At 39.7% G+C, this 16521-nt stretch overlaps 1 protein-coding gene across 2 annotated transcripts; it reads right to left on the reverse strand.

Moving 5' to 3' along the window:
* Window positions 1-1136: 1136 nt before the first annotated feature.
* Window positions 1137-15894, reverse strand: prxl2b (peroxiredoxin like 2B). Of its 2 annotated transcripts, none has more exons than XM_061688596.1 (7): window positions 15766-15894; window positions 12113-12317; window positions 10833-10884; window positions 9604-9667; window positions 9435-9510; window positions 5288-5406; window positions 1137-1364 (listed from the first exon to the last, which is right to left on the reverse strand). In XM_061688596.1, exons 1-7 carry the CDS (start codon window positions 15826-15828, stop codon window positions 1338-1340), a joined length of 606 nt encoding a protein of 201 aa, XP_061544580.1. In that variant the 5' UTR covers window positions 15829-15894; the 3' UTR covers window positions 1137-1337. The 2 variants fall into 2 exon arrangements, with proteins under 2 accessions (XP_061544580.1, XP_061544581.1); XM_061688597.1 differs by lacking the exon at window positions 1137-1364 and adding an exon at window positions 1374-4141.
* Window positions 15895-16521: the final 627 nt, after the last annotated feature.

The raw sequence follows: 16521 nt of genomic DNA on the forward strand, positions 1-16521 counted from the left end.
CTGGACTTTTTGCCTTTTGGACACAAGCACTTACACATGAACGGTAAACTGATCAGGCAGCGGCAAGCAGATGAACCTCACATTGATTTAACGGAGATGAAAGGACGGCGAGGCCTTGTGACCGTTAATAAGACCCCGGATGAATGGGGCTGGGACTGTTATTTTCTATCTTTATTACCAAGTAATGGCAGGAGACTCAAAGCGGAGCATAAAAGGAGATGGTGGGAGGGCGTAGAGTGGGGTAATTAATGTTGCTTCTGTGCTGTAGAGAGCTTTAAAAAAAAAAAAAAAAAAAAAAAAAAAGAATACATTCAGGATGCCTTGTGACTGTTTAGTCTGAATGTGCTATATTCTACAATAGTACTAGATATACGTTTGTTAGTGTATTTGTTCGATGTTCTATACAGGATTATTTACATGTAGACACATCAGGTGACATCCACATGGTGAAACTGTGTTGTTATTACCAGCCAAGTACTTATATATATATATATTTGCATACACACACACAGACACACATGGAACTATATAGACAGATAGACAGACAGACAGACACCTGAGAGGAATTTATTTATTTATAAAATTGCATTGTTGCTTTGCCAGATTTCAAATATATCAAAAAATGTTTTATGAATATTTCTGCTGTTAATTTGACCTCTACGACTGCTATTTTTGTGATGCTGATCTGTAAAGATTGCCAATAAAGTGAATGTCCCAACAAGATGAATTACAGTAAACGTATATTTGACTTATTCTTTTCACGTTTCATATTTTAAATGTTTTACTGAATCAAATGTGACACGTGGTTTAAAATACCATGATCTTAACAAGTGTATGCATTGATTTTCAAGTTTTAGAAAAAATGTCGGAGCATCAAAGCCAACAGGTAAGCGAAGATGCAGTGTTAGTACAGATTAGGTAACAGCATGGTCATTATTAACTTCGGTTTAGCGCAGTGCTTCTCAATTGTTTTCTGTTACGACCCCCCCCCCCCCCAGGAAGAAAAAAACAATTGCAACCACCTCTATATAACATTGTATATAAAGGACAATCTAATCTAATACTTATAAACATTAAAGAAAGTACAAAAGAAAGAGATATAGACTGCCATCTACTGCAGTGGATGTGCAATTACACTTTATTCGAGTACGGCAAATCATGTTCGTCAGGGTGAACAATTTTAACAACCACAAACTGAAAGCAAGCGTTTGGGATCAGAAAGTATGGCCTTGATTTTATTAAAACAAGACTGGTAAGAGAATCATTCGTGTACATTCAAATGTTTCCTCTTTCACCCGAGTGGATGAGATTTTAATCAAACTTGATAGGCGACCTCCTCATCGAGTGCAAATGTCATCATTGCACTGCAAGAAAAAGATAAAAGGTTGTCAATTCTCTATTTACACCAAGCGACACAATTAAGATGTTTTGTTTTCTCCGTGCGGCCCATTGGTGGATAAGCGCCATGTGCGGTGGAAGCATGAAATCATAAAATTCGTATTAGCGAGTTGGATGACACGGAATACAGTGGGCATTGCAAAAAAGGAATGACATTAGTGCCAAAAAGTGCACTTTTTTTTTTTGCTCTCGTACCACTGCACTTGTTACCCAAGAATAGAGGTACCTTCATCGGTACACTTTTTCCAGGTGCCACACCACTGCAGCACGTACCAACAACAATGCCTCAATTTACAGAACAGCTCGTTGTTTTTTTTAAGAGCCCCAAAAATGAGGCAATAAGAAGGCAATGGAAGGACTTTTTGAAGACACGCAGATGGCGAGCTGAACCTCAACACCATCGCCTGACTCTGCAGTGGGCATTTTACGACGGATAGTTTTGTAAACTTTCACCAGAATAACCATTCAATTTTGAAGTTGAGCCTCCTGATGTGATTTTACATCGTATAAGCTATCGCCCCCTCAGTATGTTTGATTCCTTTTGGCGCATCCATTCGACACGCCCACAGTTTCTGAGAATGTTATGAATTCAAATTTGACAGGCTTGTTAACATCACTCTTTTCTGTGGTGTGTCAAATTTACGTGCCATTTTTTGGGCCTGCTTAGTTGGCACTTTCTTATTTCACAAACCCAGTAATAAAGGTCAGAGGAAAAATATGTTACTTTTCTTGATAACTCTAAAACCCCTTTATAAAACACATCTGCCATTTCAAAGTGATTATATCACAGATATACAGCAGTTAAATCGATAAATACGATTCAGAACGCGCCTTCCGGTCATCGGCTCTTTCCGGCGCTGTGACGTAACACCATAGCCAAACAGCTTGTTCATTCGGCATTATCTGGTATTGTTCCATGCTGTTGTTCCCGTCCTTGTAGATTTGTTGTCGTATGATTTAGCGATTTCACAATGGCTTATTGTTTAGCATTTGGTTGTACAAATGGTTCAGGAGTGGCAAAAACAAGGAAAGGAAGGAAAAGGAATACGTGACCAGTGGATAGGAAAAGTCAATCGACAGGGGAAGAAACATGGTCAGCTATGGGTGCCGAGCAATCATTCCAAACTCTGTGCTGATCACTTCGAACCAGCGTGTTTTGAGAAAAGACTTAGCAGAAAGCATTGGATACTAGTTAGGCAGAGGACCAAGTGGAGGAGTTCAAGGATCTTGGGGTCTTGTTCACGAGTGAGGGAAGAATGGCGGATCGGCGCAGCGTCTGCAGTGATGCGGACTTTGTATCGGTCCGTTGTGGTAAAGAAGGAGCTAAGCCGAAAGGCGAAGCTCTCGATTTACCGGTCGATCTACGTTCCTACCCTCACCTATGGTCACGAACTGTGGATACAAGCGGCCGAAATGAGTTTCCTCCGCAGGTTGTCCGGGCTTTCCCTTAGAGATAGGGTGAGAAGCTCGGTCATCCGGGAGGATCTCAGAGTAGAGTCGCTGCTCCTCCACATCGAGAGGAGCCAGATGAGGTGGCTGGGGCATCTGATTCGGACGCCTCCCCGGTGAGGTGTTCCGGGCATTTCCCACTGGGAGGAGATCCCGGGGACAACCCCGGACACGCTGGAGAGACTACGCACTTCGGCTGGCCTGGGAACGCCTCGGATCCCCCCAGAAGAGCTGGAGGAAGTGGCTGGGGAGAGGGAAGTCTGGGCGTCCCTGCTAAAGCTACTGCCCCCGCGACCCGACCCGGATAAGCGGTAGAAAATGGATGGACAAATGTGTGAAGTCACTCTTGAGAAAAAGCGCAATTTCTTGGGATCAGCCGCTGACCTCGACACAGTCACAAAGCTTTACTGTATGTACGATGCCCCTCGCAAACAACCGCATGCGCTAGCTTGTGACTAGCTCTCGTCTTCTTTGGAGCGCACGGTGCAACAATGATGTCTTTTGTGTTCGGAGAGGACGTGCGTTGCTCCTCAGACAGGTCACGGGGAGGTCGGCTGTGCTTGGAAGAGGCGAGAGGCGTCACAAGCAACCTGACGGACCTGACAGTCATAGGACAGACTATCGGAGTGTGTCCCAACCTTTATTGAGCCGAGGCTCCAATTAGAATACCACCAAACAAAATTGTCACAAAATGTACAAAGACTGAAATACTGACGATGTCGTTTCAATTTACTCCCACATTTATTTACTCATTCTAAAATCTGGGCCTGTTAATTGAACACAAAGCTGCCATGGCTTGTTCTGTTGTATGAATGACAACATTTGGATACCAAGGTTTATTTTACCTTCTGCCATCTAATGGAAAAAAGCATTTACAGTAATTGTTCTACCCGTCACTATACATTGTTGGCATAGATAGATTTACAAAAACACAAATTATAATTATGAAATAATTTTCAGACCAATTTAGTGAAATTGGATAATTTCCCAGGACACCCTTGATGCTCTCTCATTTTATTCAGTTTATTTGTATAGCCCTTAATCACAAGAGTCTCCATTCCCCTGATCTAAACCCCCTTTTACTCCTGGGTATTTTTAAACCTGTGGGACTGTACTTTTTTTTGTAGATACAGTCAGTTGTTGCTATATTCCAATATTTTCTGATACCCTCTCACCATTACGTGAGTGTGGCCTACTAATTAGCACAAGCCTGCTATTAGCAACAAGACCAGCAATCAAGATGCCTCCCTTTTCCACAGAGGACTATCACGGACCGCTGCAGAGGATGTCAATCCTGGAAACAAAAATCCACAGTCTTGAAGTGTATGCGGATGTAAATGGACAGTCGGGGAATGAAATGTCTCAAAATGGTGAGCAGAAGTGTGCTAACAGACAGCCACTTATCTCAATAAAGAGGACGGACGATGAATCACGATGAATCGGAGGAAAAAACATGAACAAATTGACAGTGCAGAAAATGCACAAATATAAATTGATTATGATTAAAAAAAAATTATAATCGTTCTCCAAAGTAAAAGAAGAGGTTTGCAAATGTCTTATTTTAATTCAACACAAAGATTGTTATTCAATATCCTTGACATCCAGCTGAAGGTGCTTGTACTAGCTTTTGCATAATTGGTCAGACAACTAACTATATGTAACTAAACATAGGCAAAACTGTGCACTAGTTGACAACTGTGTGCTACCAGTATTACTAGTGACATTATAAATTCATACTAGTTAACATCTAGCACTTCACTAGTAGTACTAGTCTTACTTAGGTATGGAGGAATGTCACACAGTAGTGGAAAAACATACTAGTAAGACACTGTCATTCGTCTAGTGCACCCTTGTCCTTCCTGAACTGCGCTGAATTGCGTTACTAGTGATGACAAAAAGTGTACTAGTACATGGACCTTATGCTGCATATCAACCTACTGGTGGTCACAGCAAGAACACTATAGAGTTTGAGCAATAGCCGACACAAAATTACTGTTCAACATTTCAGGCCTCCTTTCTTGTTTTAAAAGCGAGAATACTGCTGATTGGCCACGTACTTGATTCCAGAGTGACATAAGGACGCCGATAACCATCTCAATGCTCTTCCTCAAACCTTAAAGAACTGCTGGAGCATGAATGATTTTGCAAATGTTCTCACTAACTACAGTATCATGGTAATATAACGGTCCAATTCCAGCGAGGTAATGTACAACCCGCAAGGCGGATGGGCCGTGTCAGCTAACGAGCATGATATTGTCCATGGAGAAGCATGTTGGATGCGCGCGATGGTGCTGACGTAAAACCAACAGAGACTGACGTGTGGGTAATGACCAACACATGCTTTTCCTGATGTTCTGTTTAACCCCTCATTGGGAAAGTCTAATCTCGGTTATCTGCAATGACATTGACACTTTTTCGACAATAACACAAGTGTGCTTACCACTGGCCTCTGGCCCTCTTTCGCGTGGGATGAAATTGACAACGCTTTTGCAATGTCCTCCAAAGGTACATAGTCTCCTGGGGAGTCCTGGATGAAGTGCAGTAAGGTCTTTTCTCCCCCTTGGCAATCAGAAATAATACAAAATATATGATCAAATCCCCTGCGATTGGCTGGCGACCGGTTCAGGGTGTACCCCGCCTCCCGCCCGAAGATAATTGGGATAGGCTCCAGCAGCCTGCGACCCTAGTGAGGATAAGCAGTAAAGAAAATGGATGGATTATCAAATCCATGACTATTTTTTTTCTTGTCAATTTTAAGAGTAAAAGCTGAAAAATGACACATGGGTACATGTATGGATGGCTACAGAGCCCTGATATTTAAAGTGGCCCCAGGGCTAGAATTTTTAAAGACTGGCGTATCGATAAGCTCTACCTTTAATGGTTCTTTCTGTTCATGGTCTTGGAAAAATGAGGCACATTTAGTTTAGATTTATTTAGACTATATGAACGTTATTTTGTACCTCTCCAATCTTGTTTCTAACTTGCCGTAAGATTAAAATATTCGTCGACGAAGGACTTTCACAATTGGAGGCAAGCCATCTTGCCCCTCTCAAGCGACGTCTGTGAGAGGGCCGGATGGCTCCTTCCCGTGCCCGTGTTGTGTCGTACAATTATGTTACAATGTGATTTGTACTATTATTGTAAAACGGCCATTGTGCCATATAACCAGATCGTGTTAATATTGTTATTTTAACGTGTGGGTGTTGGCCAGTGTTGGGTTAACATGATTGCTAACATAGCATCCGAGCATTTATTGTGTTTTACTCGCCAGGTATGCCCAATTGATTTACACGCAATCCAACCCTTTCACTCATCTCGAGTTTGGTTATTCTCGGTTTGATTGGTCATGCCTGGAGAGGGATGATGGCATTTTTCTTCTCAGTGTGTGCGGGGCCACGTAGTAAGCAGGGGAGCTGAGAGTTTGTCTCACAGTAACCTGGCATAGATCATTTTACACTTGAGACTATGTGGGTCCCCGATGCACATGTCATGGAAACAGTAAGTCCCAGCCCTGGAACAATGAGTTCCTGTAATTTACCGTCACGGAATACAGTTACAGTAATCCTCCGCTACATCACGGTTCTTGCTTCATAGCCCCGCAGATTTTTATTACAGTTGTTACTCTTTAATCTATAATCTTTTATACTGTTTGTACAATAGTTAGTATTATCCATTGCTCTTGCTCTTTAGGCCTGCCACGATAGCAATTGTTTTTAGAACAATCTATTATCCCCAAAATTTTCAAGATAAACAATACTCTCATTTATGTTTTTTTATGCCACTGATATAATGATATTAGAGCATAATAAAGAATTGTACACATCTTACAAAATCTGGCCTGGTAATCAAAAATATTACCAGAACTGTGAAATGTTCTCTCATTTACTAAATGAAAGTAGGGCTGTATTTCACAATAAGAGCAAGTATATAAAAAGAGAAAGTTATACGTGTTCAAATAAAGTGTTGAACTTAAGAAAAATAAAGCTTGAGTCTCTCCTTTTCTGTTTGGCATCTTGACAAAACAGTGAAGTCTCAAACTATTATACATATTTGAATTGAAAAAATCTTAAATGAGTTGTTTTAGAGGTTTAAAGGTTATGTTTGTTCAAAACCTTTGTTTTGATTCATAATGGAGTTTTACATATTATATGCACTTTTAATAAGAGCTCCCAGTGGGAATGTCCAACTGAGAAGTATAAACAAAAATGACTCTGCCTGTTCTATTTTAAGCGCCATTTGTTCCAAATGTTCTCTTCCTTTGTTGGTCATTTTCTGTTCTTTCTCCGTGTTTAACTCAATCTACATGCTTACTCTCTCTTTCTCTCTCTCTCTTCTTGTCTCTGTCTGGTCTGTGCCGAGTCAGTGATTTTCAGTAATTACCGTCTGCGATGCAGATTAGATTGGCTAAAAGGGTGGCAGAACTTGTATGCAATTATTTCCTTAGTCTCCCTTCACCAAAACCCTCCTCTGTTTGGGTACATGATGATGATCAATTTTACTCTGATTCCTCTCTCGCTACATTTCCCATGTTGTTTACCTAGTTGACTCAAAGTTTTGCCACTTACAGATCATCATCTTAGCGATATGTCACACAGTGACGACACTGATCATAAAGTCAGTGGACGCAGATTCCCCATGCTTTTTGAGTCCCTGGTCATTTTTGTGCACCTAGAACACGGGATGCACATCAAACCAGATCCCTCGCATGTTTCGTTACTCTATCAATAAATGTCAGATAAATAGGCTAATGTTAAAATACTTTATTTCAAGGTCTACGATGCCGCCCAAACAAGGCACGTGTCAGTTAGAGGCAGAGGAAGATGCTAGCAGTAGCAGCTAACTAGCAAAAAAAAAAATGCAACTTCTTGACCTGTTGAAGAAAGGGAGAACGTTTGCACCTGTCGGCAGCCAATATGGCATAAATGAATCTTGGGTCCGGCACATAAAGAAGGGTGAAAATAATATCAAGGTGACAGCTGTATTGCTCTTCCTGGCTGTGGAGTACATTAAAATTCAAATGGTGAGTACTGTACCTTTATTTTATATGATCTTGATATTATGCATGTTTAAGAGTATAAAAAGTGTTTAAGAGCATAGGAAATGTTTATGAGTAAGACAGAGGTTAAGAAGAGTGTGGGAAAGATTAATGTGTGGGAATGCGGAGATTCACACAGTTGTCAAAAATAACCATAAACCAATAAGCAAACACCCACAATAAACGAGGGATTACTGTAGTGGGTTTTTAATTAAGACAGCATTAAGACGTGGTGCTTCCCAAAAAGAGAGAGGAAAGGAAGTTTTGAACTTCCTACAAAGCACTGGCCTGTACTATCCAAGAATATAACCACTATTACCACTCTTTAGTTTGGCTCAGTTTTAGGTACTGATCACTTAACTCGTTGGGGGCAGCAATGCATTTTTATGTGTGTAATGTACATATAACATGAGTGATGTGTGAGCTGAATGGTAGTTAGTGTTGACCTAAAATGTAATTGCTAGCATGCTTATGCTTTCTTGATTGCAACCCGTCTAGCATAGGCTAATTTTGTTGGTGTCTCACATTCTGCACACTGCACTATGCAGTGAAAGGATATATAAATCAATTCCTCATAAATGAAAATAAAATGCATGTCAGTACAAAATAATAATAATACCACTTTTTCCCCTCTATGGCATAACTGGTACCTTGTGTGGTGTCTTCACAATGAAAGGAAAAAGCCAAAGCAAAACAGGCCCAATATGATGAGGAAAAGCCTATAAACTATATGATTGGATGGCTCTCCCCACTCGTCCATATTATATTTTTTTTTTTTCTTGCAGCACAGTAACAGTATGGACTATTTGTTGAGGACCGCCCTCTTGTGGAGGAACTTCAACATACCATATATTTTAACTGCTGCAGCGATGCCTTTATCAGTCCCATACCCCCTCTTTCTAGCATTTTTCTTCCATTTATAGTGCAACCTCAAATGTCAAATGCTTCAAAAGTGGTGCAATACGGAATGTAACGAAAATTTTCTACTAAGTGTGCTTCAAAAGTAGCATGGTGTGGTAGTGGTTAGCATGTCTGCCTCACAGTTCAGAGGTTCCGGGTTTGGACCTCGGCTTCAGACGTCTTGTGTGGAGTTTGCGCGCTCTCCAAGTGCTTGCGTGGGTTTTCTCGGGTACTTCAGCTTCCTCCCACATTCCAAAGATATGCATTTTAGACTAAATTGTAGGCTACATGTGTGTGAATGTGTTCTACTAATTCCATCATGTGTATGCCATGCATCTACAAAACTACTCCCTCCTCTACAAAAGGAGGGAGTAGTTTGATCATACAGTGGTTGACTTATTTTTTACATTGGTATAACAATTAAAACATTGGGAAGACAGTTAAATACTTCATGAGTAATTTAATATGTAATTTTTGTGTTAGGTTACTGTGGTCAAATTATTTTTATACTTGAATAACGTCCCCTGTACAGTTATTAAGGTTTATGGTGGAAGTTTGAGCCAGGAATAAACTAATTCACCTCATAATATTTGCTATTGGAAAACAATTTTTAAGATTAGAATGCTTGTGAACGTTTATCATTATGGTGTACCTTTGGCTACGATGAGCATGCCTCCACTCTGGAGCACGTCGCCAGAAAAGTTGCCCTGGATGCCATCAGCACTGGCCTACGTATGAAGCAGCAGTAATAGAGACAAGCATCAGTATAGGTTCCAGCAACTGCAGGAGAATCACACCAGTGTGCAACAAAGCACAGCTACCTTTGAAGATACTTCTCGGACTTTCTTCCCCAACGCAGCGGGAACCACGCTCAAAGCTGTGTACCTGCAAGTCAATCCAAGTGGAGCATCATTATATTTGTGAAGGAATATCTTTTTATGGTTCAAGTGACATTTATTTTAACTCAAAGGTGAGAGAGAAAAGGGGTGTCACGGCAGTGTAATTACAGGGGGGGGAAAGCATGGAATCGTCCAGCCTCAGAGTGGAACTAGGCCTCTGCCAAATGTAACTAAAGATTTTATACGTATTGGATATGTGCCACAGCAAGAGCAGCATAAATGCACAGATTGAATAAACTACAGAGTGGTTTGCAAGGTTTGGCAGCACTAGTGTTAGTGGTATGCTGACACTGTAAGGACTCTTGTTGTCATCTTTACAGGATGGCCACTCCTTGGGAGGGAAGCAACAGTGCTGATGGTTATCCATTTACAGACAATTTGTCGAACCGTGGACTGATGGACATAAAGAGTTTTAGAGATACTTTTGTACATTTTTACAGCTTTATACAAGTCAACAATCCTTTATCGTAGTTCTTCTGAGAGCGCTTTTGAGTGAGGCATGGTACACATCAGGCTTCTTGACAGGAGACAATTCTAACCTGGTGTGTTTTTTATTGGCGAGAGCAACTTAAAGCCACACCTCCAATTTTGTTTCATTGATTGGACTTCAGGTTGGCTCACACCGACTCTGATTAACTCTTGGAGGTTCACTTTCTTTTTCCTCCTTTTCCTGTGAATGTTAACAAGTTATTTATAATAAAAACACGAACATATAATTGTTTGTGTGGTATTAGTATAAGCATATTTGTTTATTCTTGTGATTTAGAAGATCAGACCACATTTTCTGACCAATTTATGCAGAAATTTAAGAAATTCCAATGAGTTTAAAGTTTAATTTTTCCTACTTTAACTTAAATTCAACATATTTGCATTTAATGACTAAGAACTGTTAGGTTTGATTTTTGTAGGTAAGATTTTTTTGGTTAGCTTTTATCTGCAATTCATTCTAATTGAATCACACATTTACATTATTTTATTAATTTTCTCCATTTTCTTTTAACCACTATTTATTGTGCAGTGCCCTTGGGTTTCTTGAAAGGCGCTTGAAATAAAATGTATTATATTATTATTATTATTATCATTATTACTAATCATTAGTTAAGAGCGAGAGAGTGAGTGCAGTGCGCTCAGTTAACATTGAATCGACTCACCTTTTAAAGCCCAAATCCCTGTAGCATTTCTTTTGCTCGTCAACGTAAATTGCTAAAAAGAAAAGAAACCTTTTGGTTATTAATTTCAGGAAATTCACACAAAACCTTCAAACCTTTTCCATGAGACTTCATCTCACAAGATTAATTCAACAAGAGTGTTTTGCATTTTATGTTTTTTTTTTTCTGTTATGCCACCAAAGAAGCATACAAGTGATGCCTACGAGGAAAACTGTTATGAAACCCACAGGTGGCGGCTGCGTTTAATTTCATCGACAAGAGATTCACCTCCCAGTCTTGCATAAATAAAACACAACGGCTACAGTATTTTTACACTTATATGACTGTTAAGAATAATCAAACGCAGCATCTGAGCAACGAGAAACACCCATCAGTCACATGTTCCAATACTTTTGCTCACTTGAAAAGTGGGTAGCTTCAAACAAAAGGTGCTCTATCCTGAGTTGTTTAACACATCTAGATGTAAATACCATGAAATAAAAGCTGGAATTCTGAACTTTTGTCTCATAGTCATCTTTTGATCTGTAACTCAAATATCTTCAGTATACAACAAAAGAATTGACCTTGCCGTTCCAATACCTTTTTTAAGTAATGATAAATAATTGTAGAGAAAAGCAAAGCATAAAAAAAATGTATTAATGTAGAGAATTTCATATGTAAAAATATGAGTGCAATGTAGCTTACTGTAAAATGAAAAAAATAGTTTCTTCTTACCAAAAATATTCCAGTAAAAGTAAAAAGTATGTTGCATTAAATTACTCTGACAATTAAAATTGATCTGAAAAGCTACTTAAGCAATTGTAATGGAGTAAATGTACCTTGTTACAACCCGCCTCTATAAAGTATTTTTTTTTTTCTTTGACTTTTTTTGTTTACTTGTTTTAAATCACCATAAAAAGAATAGCATGACGATAACCACAAAAGAGGAAATGGATGTCTGAAACAGATACACGTGTCCCTGTCCTGGCTGCTCAGTACAATATGGCTAAACATCCAGTGAATGGTGAGTACACAATGTTGTGTTCCCAATGGGACCGTGCTCTTCCGCGAATAGCAAAAATCTGCGAGTAATTGACGCTACCCCCACAAAGAAATGTCATAATTGCCTGTAGAGGCGACAAGATGGAGGCAAAGCACTACTTTTGTCTAAATAAAGCTCCTTAATTCAACATAGTTAATTGGCACCCTGGTGCCAAAAGATTGTACCAAAGTCATACTTTTAAATGACTGAGTCACGAGTGTGTCATATGAATGCCGCTTACATCCTTTGAAGAATCCCAACTTCTGGAACTCCTTGAGGCCAAATTCCTCGGGCCCGATTCCCACGAGTGTCACGCCGTTGGCACACAGGTCAGGCTCCAGCTTGCTGATCTCAGCTGCCATCCAGCGGCACACTTGGCAGCCGAAGCGGCGCAGGAAGAACATGACCACCGAGCTGTCCTGCCACAAAGACTGCAGCTCCACACACTGTGAAAAAACAAAAGCACAAGGTCGGCTACCACTGTCATCTGTTCCCAGTGTTGGGAAGTACAAATACTTATTTACTGTATGTATACTTCAATAGGTTTTGTAATTGAGTATTTATTTTTATGGTGACTTTTTACTCCCTACATTTTAAAACATATATCTGCATTTTCCTTATTTTGTCATTATTAAGTTGTTACTTTTTTCAAATTCAGTGGAGCAACTGGAAAGAGGTGAAGTCAACTGCGATTGAGATCTTGATTGATTGAGATCTTTTGGGTCCTTTAAGGCGAAAAAAAATACATGACATGGAGTAACGTGAACCAGGATGCATTCAGGACAACAGATTCAGAGAAGCAATATATTATAGATATCAATGGTTTTTATTTAAGAGAATGTTTTGATGTTGTCGGCTACAAGGACAATCCGTGGTGAACAGGGATGGGAATCGAAAACCAGTTCTTCTTGATAATTCACAATAATTCAATTCCTGTTGGTATTTTTCCACTGGATATTTGTGTTTTATTGTATCTTCATTTAGCTTTGATCCATTTATTTGTTTTTCATGATAAAAAGTTTTTCTAAATAAGTGGAGAAAAGTTGAGAGAAAATTGCTACTAATTTCATATACAGTGGGTACGTAAACTATTCAGACCCCCTTAAATGTTTCAGTCTTTATTATATTGCAGACATTTGCTAAAATCATTTAAGTTCATTTTTTTCCTCATTAAATGTACAGACAGCATCCCATATTGACAGGAAAAAACAGAATTGTTAACATTTTTGCAGATTTATTAAAAAAGAAAAACTGAAATATCACACAGCCATAAGTTTTCAGACCCCTTGCTCAGTATTTAGTAGAAGCACCACCCCCTTGAGATAATACCATTTTCACACCTGGATTTGGGGATCCGCTGCCATTCCTCCTTGCAGATCCCCTCCAGTTGTCAGGTTGGATGGTGAACGTTGGTGGACAGCCATTTTCAGCTTTCTCCTGAGATGCTCAATTCGGTTTAAGTCAGGGCTCTGGCTGGGCCATTCAAGAACGGTCCAGTCACGGAGTTGTTCTGAAGCCACTCCTTTGTTATTTTAGTTGTGTGCTTAGGGTCATTGTCTTGTTGGAAGGTGAACCTTCGGAGGTTTTCGTCTAGAATATCCCCGTACTTGGCCACATTCATCTTTCCTTCGATTGCAACCAATCGTCCTGTCTGTGCAGCTGAAAAACACCCCCATGGCATGATGCTGCCATCACCATGCTTCACTGTTGGGACTGTATTAGACAGGTGATGAGCAGTGCCTGGTTTTCTCCACACATACCGCTTAGAATTAAGGCCAAAAAGTTCTATCTTGGTCTCATCAGACCAGAGAATCTTATTTCTCACCATCTTGGAGTCCTTCAGAAACTCCATGCGGGCTTTCATCTGTCTTGCACTGAGGAGAGGCTTCTGTCGGGCCACTCTGCCATAAAACCCCGACTGGTGGAGGGCTGCAGAGATGGGTGACTTTCTAGAATTTTCTCCCATCTCCCGACTGCATTTCTGGAGCTTAGCCACAGTAATGTTTGGTGTCTTCTTTAACTCTCTCACCAAGGCTCTTCTCCCCCGATTGCTCAGTTTGGCCGGACGGCCAACTCTAGGATGGGGTTCTGGTCATCCCAAACGTCTTCCATTTAAGGATTATGGAGGCCACTGTGCTCTTAGGAACCTTAAGTGCAGCAAAAAAAAAAAATGGTAACCTGACATGCACTGTGAGCTGTAAGGTCTTATATAGACAGGTGTGTGGCTTTCCTAATCTATTCCAATCAGTATCATCAAACAAACCTGGACTCCAATGAAGGTGTAGAACCATTTTAAGGATGAGCAGAAGAAATGGACAGCACCCGAGTTAAATATATGAGTGTCACAGCAAAGTATTTTTTCGTTTCTTTTTCTGTCAATATGGGGTGCTCTGTGTACATTAATGAGGAAAGAAAAAATGAACTAAAATGATTTCAGCAAATGGCTGCAATATAAAAAAAAGAGTGAAAAATTTATGGGGGTCTGAATACTTTCCGTACTCACTGTGTGTGTGTGTTATTGATATATATATATATATATATATATATCCCTCCATCCATTCATTTTCTATCGCTTATCCGAGGTCGGGTCGCGGCGGCAATAGCTTTAGCAGGGACGCCCAGACTTCCATCTCCCCAGCCACTTCATCCAGCTCTTCTATAACATATAGATCCCGAGGCGTTCCCAGGCCAGCCGAAAGACGTAGTCGCTCCAGCGTGTCCTGGGTCGTCCCCAGGGTCTCCTCCCGGTGGGACGTGCCCGGAAAACCTCACCGGGAGGCATCCGAATCAGATGCCCCAGCCACCTCATCTGGCTCCTCTGGATGTGGAAGAGCAGCGGCTCTACTCTGAGATCCTCCCGGATGACCGAGCTTCTCACCCTATCTCTAAGGGAGAGCCCGGACACCCTGCGGAGGAAACTTATTTCGGCCGCTTGTATCCGGGATCTTGTTCTTTCGGTCACAACCCACAGCTCGTGACTATATATATAATATATATATATTATATATAAAATTATTTCAACTTTGAATATATATATATATATATATATATATATATATATATAATAGTCAATGATAATGACATCAGTGATATCATATATTTTTAATTTCCTCACCCACTGAGAATTAATAAGAGAATCTATAGGGAATCAGATCGATAAACAGTATTGATAATGGAATCGGCATCACTTGATTCTTATCAATTCCCATCCCGAGTAGTGAATGTGTTATCTTGTGTCACCCTAAAAACCACCAGCTTCTGGCATTTAAAATTTCTGTCTCTAATTTGAAAAAAAAAACACATACAGGTAAGGTATTTATAGTGTTGTTTTACAATTACAATCATTAGCCAGTATGGCGTTTTTCTTATTTCGTTATTAACAGGGCCTGTCATTAGAAGTGCATTGCAAGTCAACAAAAGAGGATAACTAGTTTGTGGGTTGTTGTTTTTTTTTTTTCTTGTTTTTTTTTTTTTTACATTGTGCCAATTTATAAACGCTGGTATTTTATAGAAATTCATTTAAATGTTGTCCTTTTGCATTTCAGAGTTTGTACGTTTATTGCACTTCTACTTTACCAGTTTTTTTGCATTATTATTATTATTACAAAAGTATCTGTACTTCTACACAGTGTGAGTACGTTTGGCACCTCTCGTCTGTTCCTATGCAGTTGAGCATCATTATAAGTCACCCCAGAGACACACTTGACACCCATTAGCAACAGGAAGGAAAATGACAGCAGCTACATGACAGTAGGTCTCGAAGCTTCGAACCAAACGCCACCGAGGGAGTAGCTAGGTGGGTCCAACCGCTTTAATATAGAATGGTAGTAATTGTAATACCACCAGAAACATTTTACTCGATATAGTTGATTCTCTATTACTTTTATATCTTACATCTCCGGTGTCCGCGCTCTTCAACAAATTCTTCCCGACCCGAGCAAGGTCGACGTTGGCCATGTTTTACAAGAAAAATGCAACTCAAAGACGAAGGAACCACCAACTATCAGGCTGGTGTTGCAAAACAATCACTTCCTAGTACGCCCACTGAGTTATGTCGTCCAATCGTATTAGGATAGCGAGGAAGCCTAGCCAATCAAAACCGCAAGAAGTGCACAAAAAGAGGCGGGACATAGGTCAAACTAGTAATGTATGAGCTCGTGTTAGTTGAGCAAAGGTGAAATTTATTACGACATAAAGTTTTTCACTCTTCCAAGGCTTATTCGCACTACTTTATTACCTTTTCCTCCGGCGAGTTTTAAATTAACTGCTCCTTTTTTTTGTACAAAAATATTTATATTCACGTTTTTCAATGGCCAAAATGAAATGTTTTACTTCATTCACTGGAGCATATATTTAAAAACCACTTATACAAAACTGATATTATGTAATCATGTCACTCAATCATTTAAAAAAATATATTTTTTTTATGTTTATGCTGCAATGTGACATTTTGCAATATTTTAATAATGGTTTGAAAACTGATTAACATTTTTCTTTGTGTTTTGTTCTTTACATTTGAGTTTTTGTTTTTCTAATTTATTTTTAAAGGCACGATTTAAAAAAAATATATTTTCCCTAAATTATTAAATGTGTCATAAGTATTGTTTTGACAGGAGTGAACATTTCTAATAAAATAATTTCAACTTTGCA

The sequence above is a fragment of the Phycodurus eques genome, chromosome 10 (assembly GCF_024500275.1).
Source record: "Phycodurus eques isolate BA_2022a chromosome 10, UOR_Pequ_1.1, whole genome shotgun sequence".
Lineage (NCBI taxonomy): Eukaryota > Metazoa > Chordata > Actinopteri > Syngnathiformes > Syngnathidae > Phycodurus > Phycodurus eques.

What these genes read in the sequence shown, in the direction of transcription:
- prxl2b (XM_061688596.1), bottom strand. Translation starts at nt 15,828, where the DNA reads ATGGCCAACGTCGACCTTGCTCGGGTCGGGAAGAATTTGTTGAAGAGC. An exon ending in AGGGATTTGGGCTTTAAAAG is followed by an intron (nt 9,668 to 10,832) that starts GTGAGTCGATTC and finishes ATTGACTTGCAG; the next exon opens with GTACACAGCTTTGAGCGTGG. An exon ending in CATGCTCATCGTAGCCAAAG is followed by an intron (nt 5,407 to 9,434) that starts GTACACCATAAT and finishes CTGATTGCCAAG; the next exon opens with GGGGAGAAAAGACCTTACTG.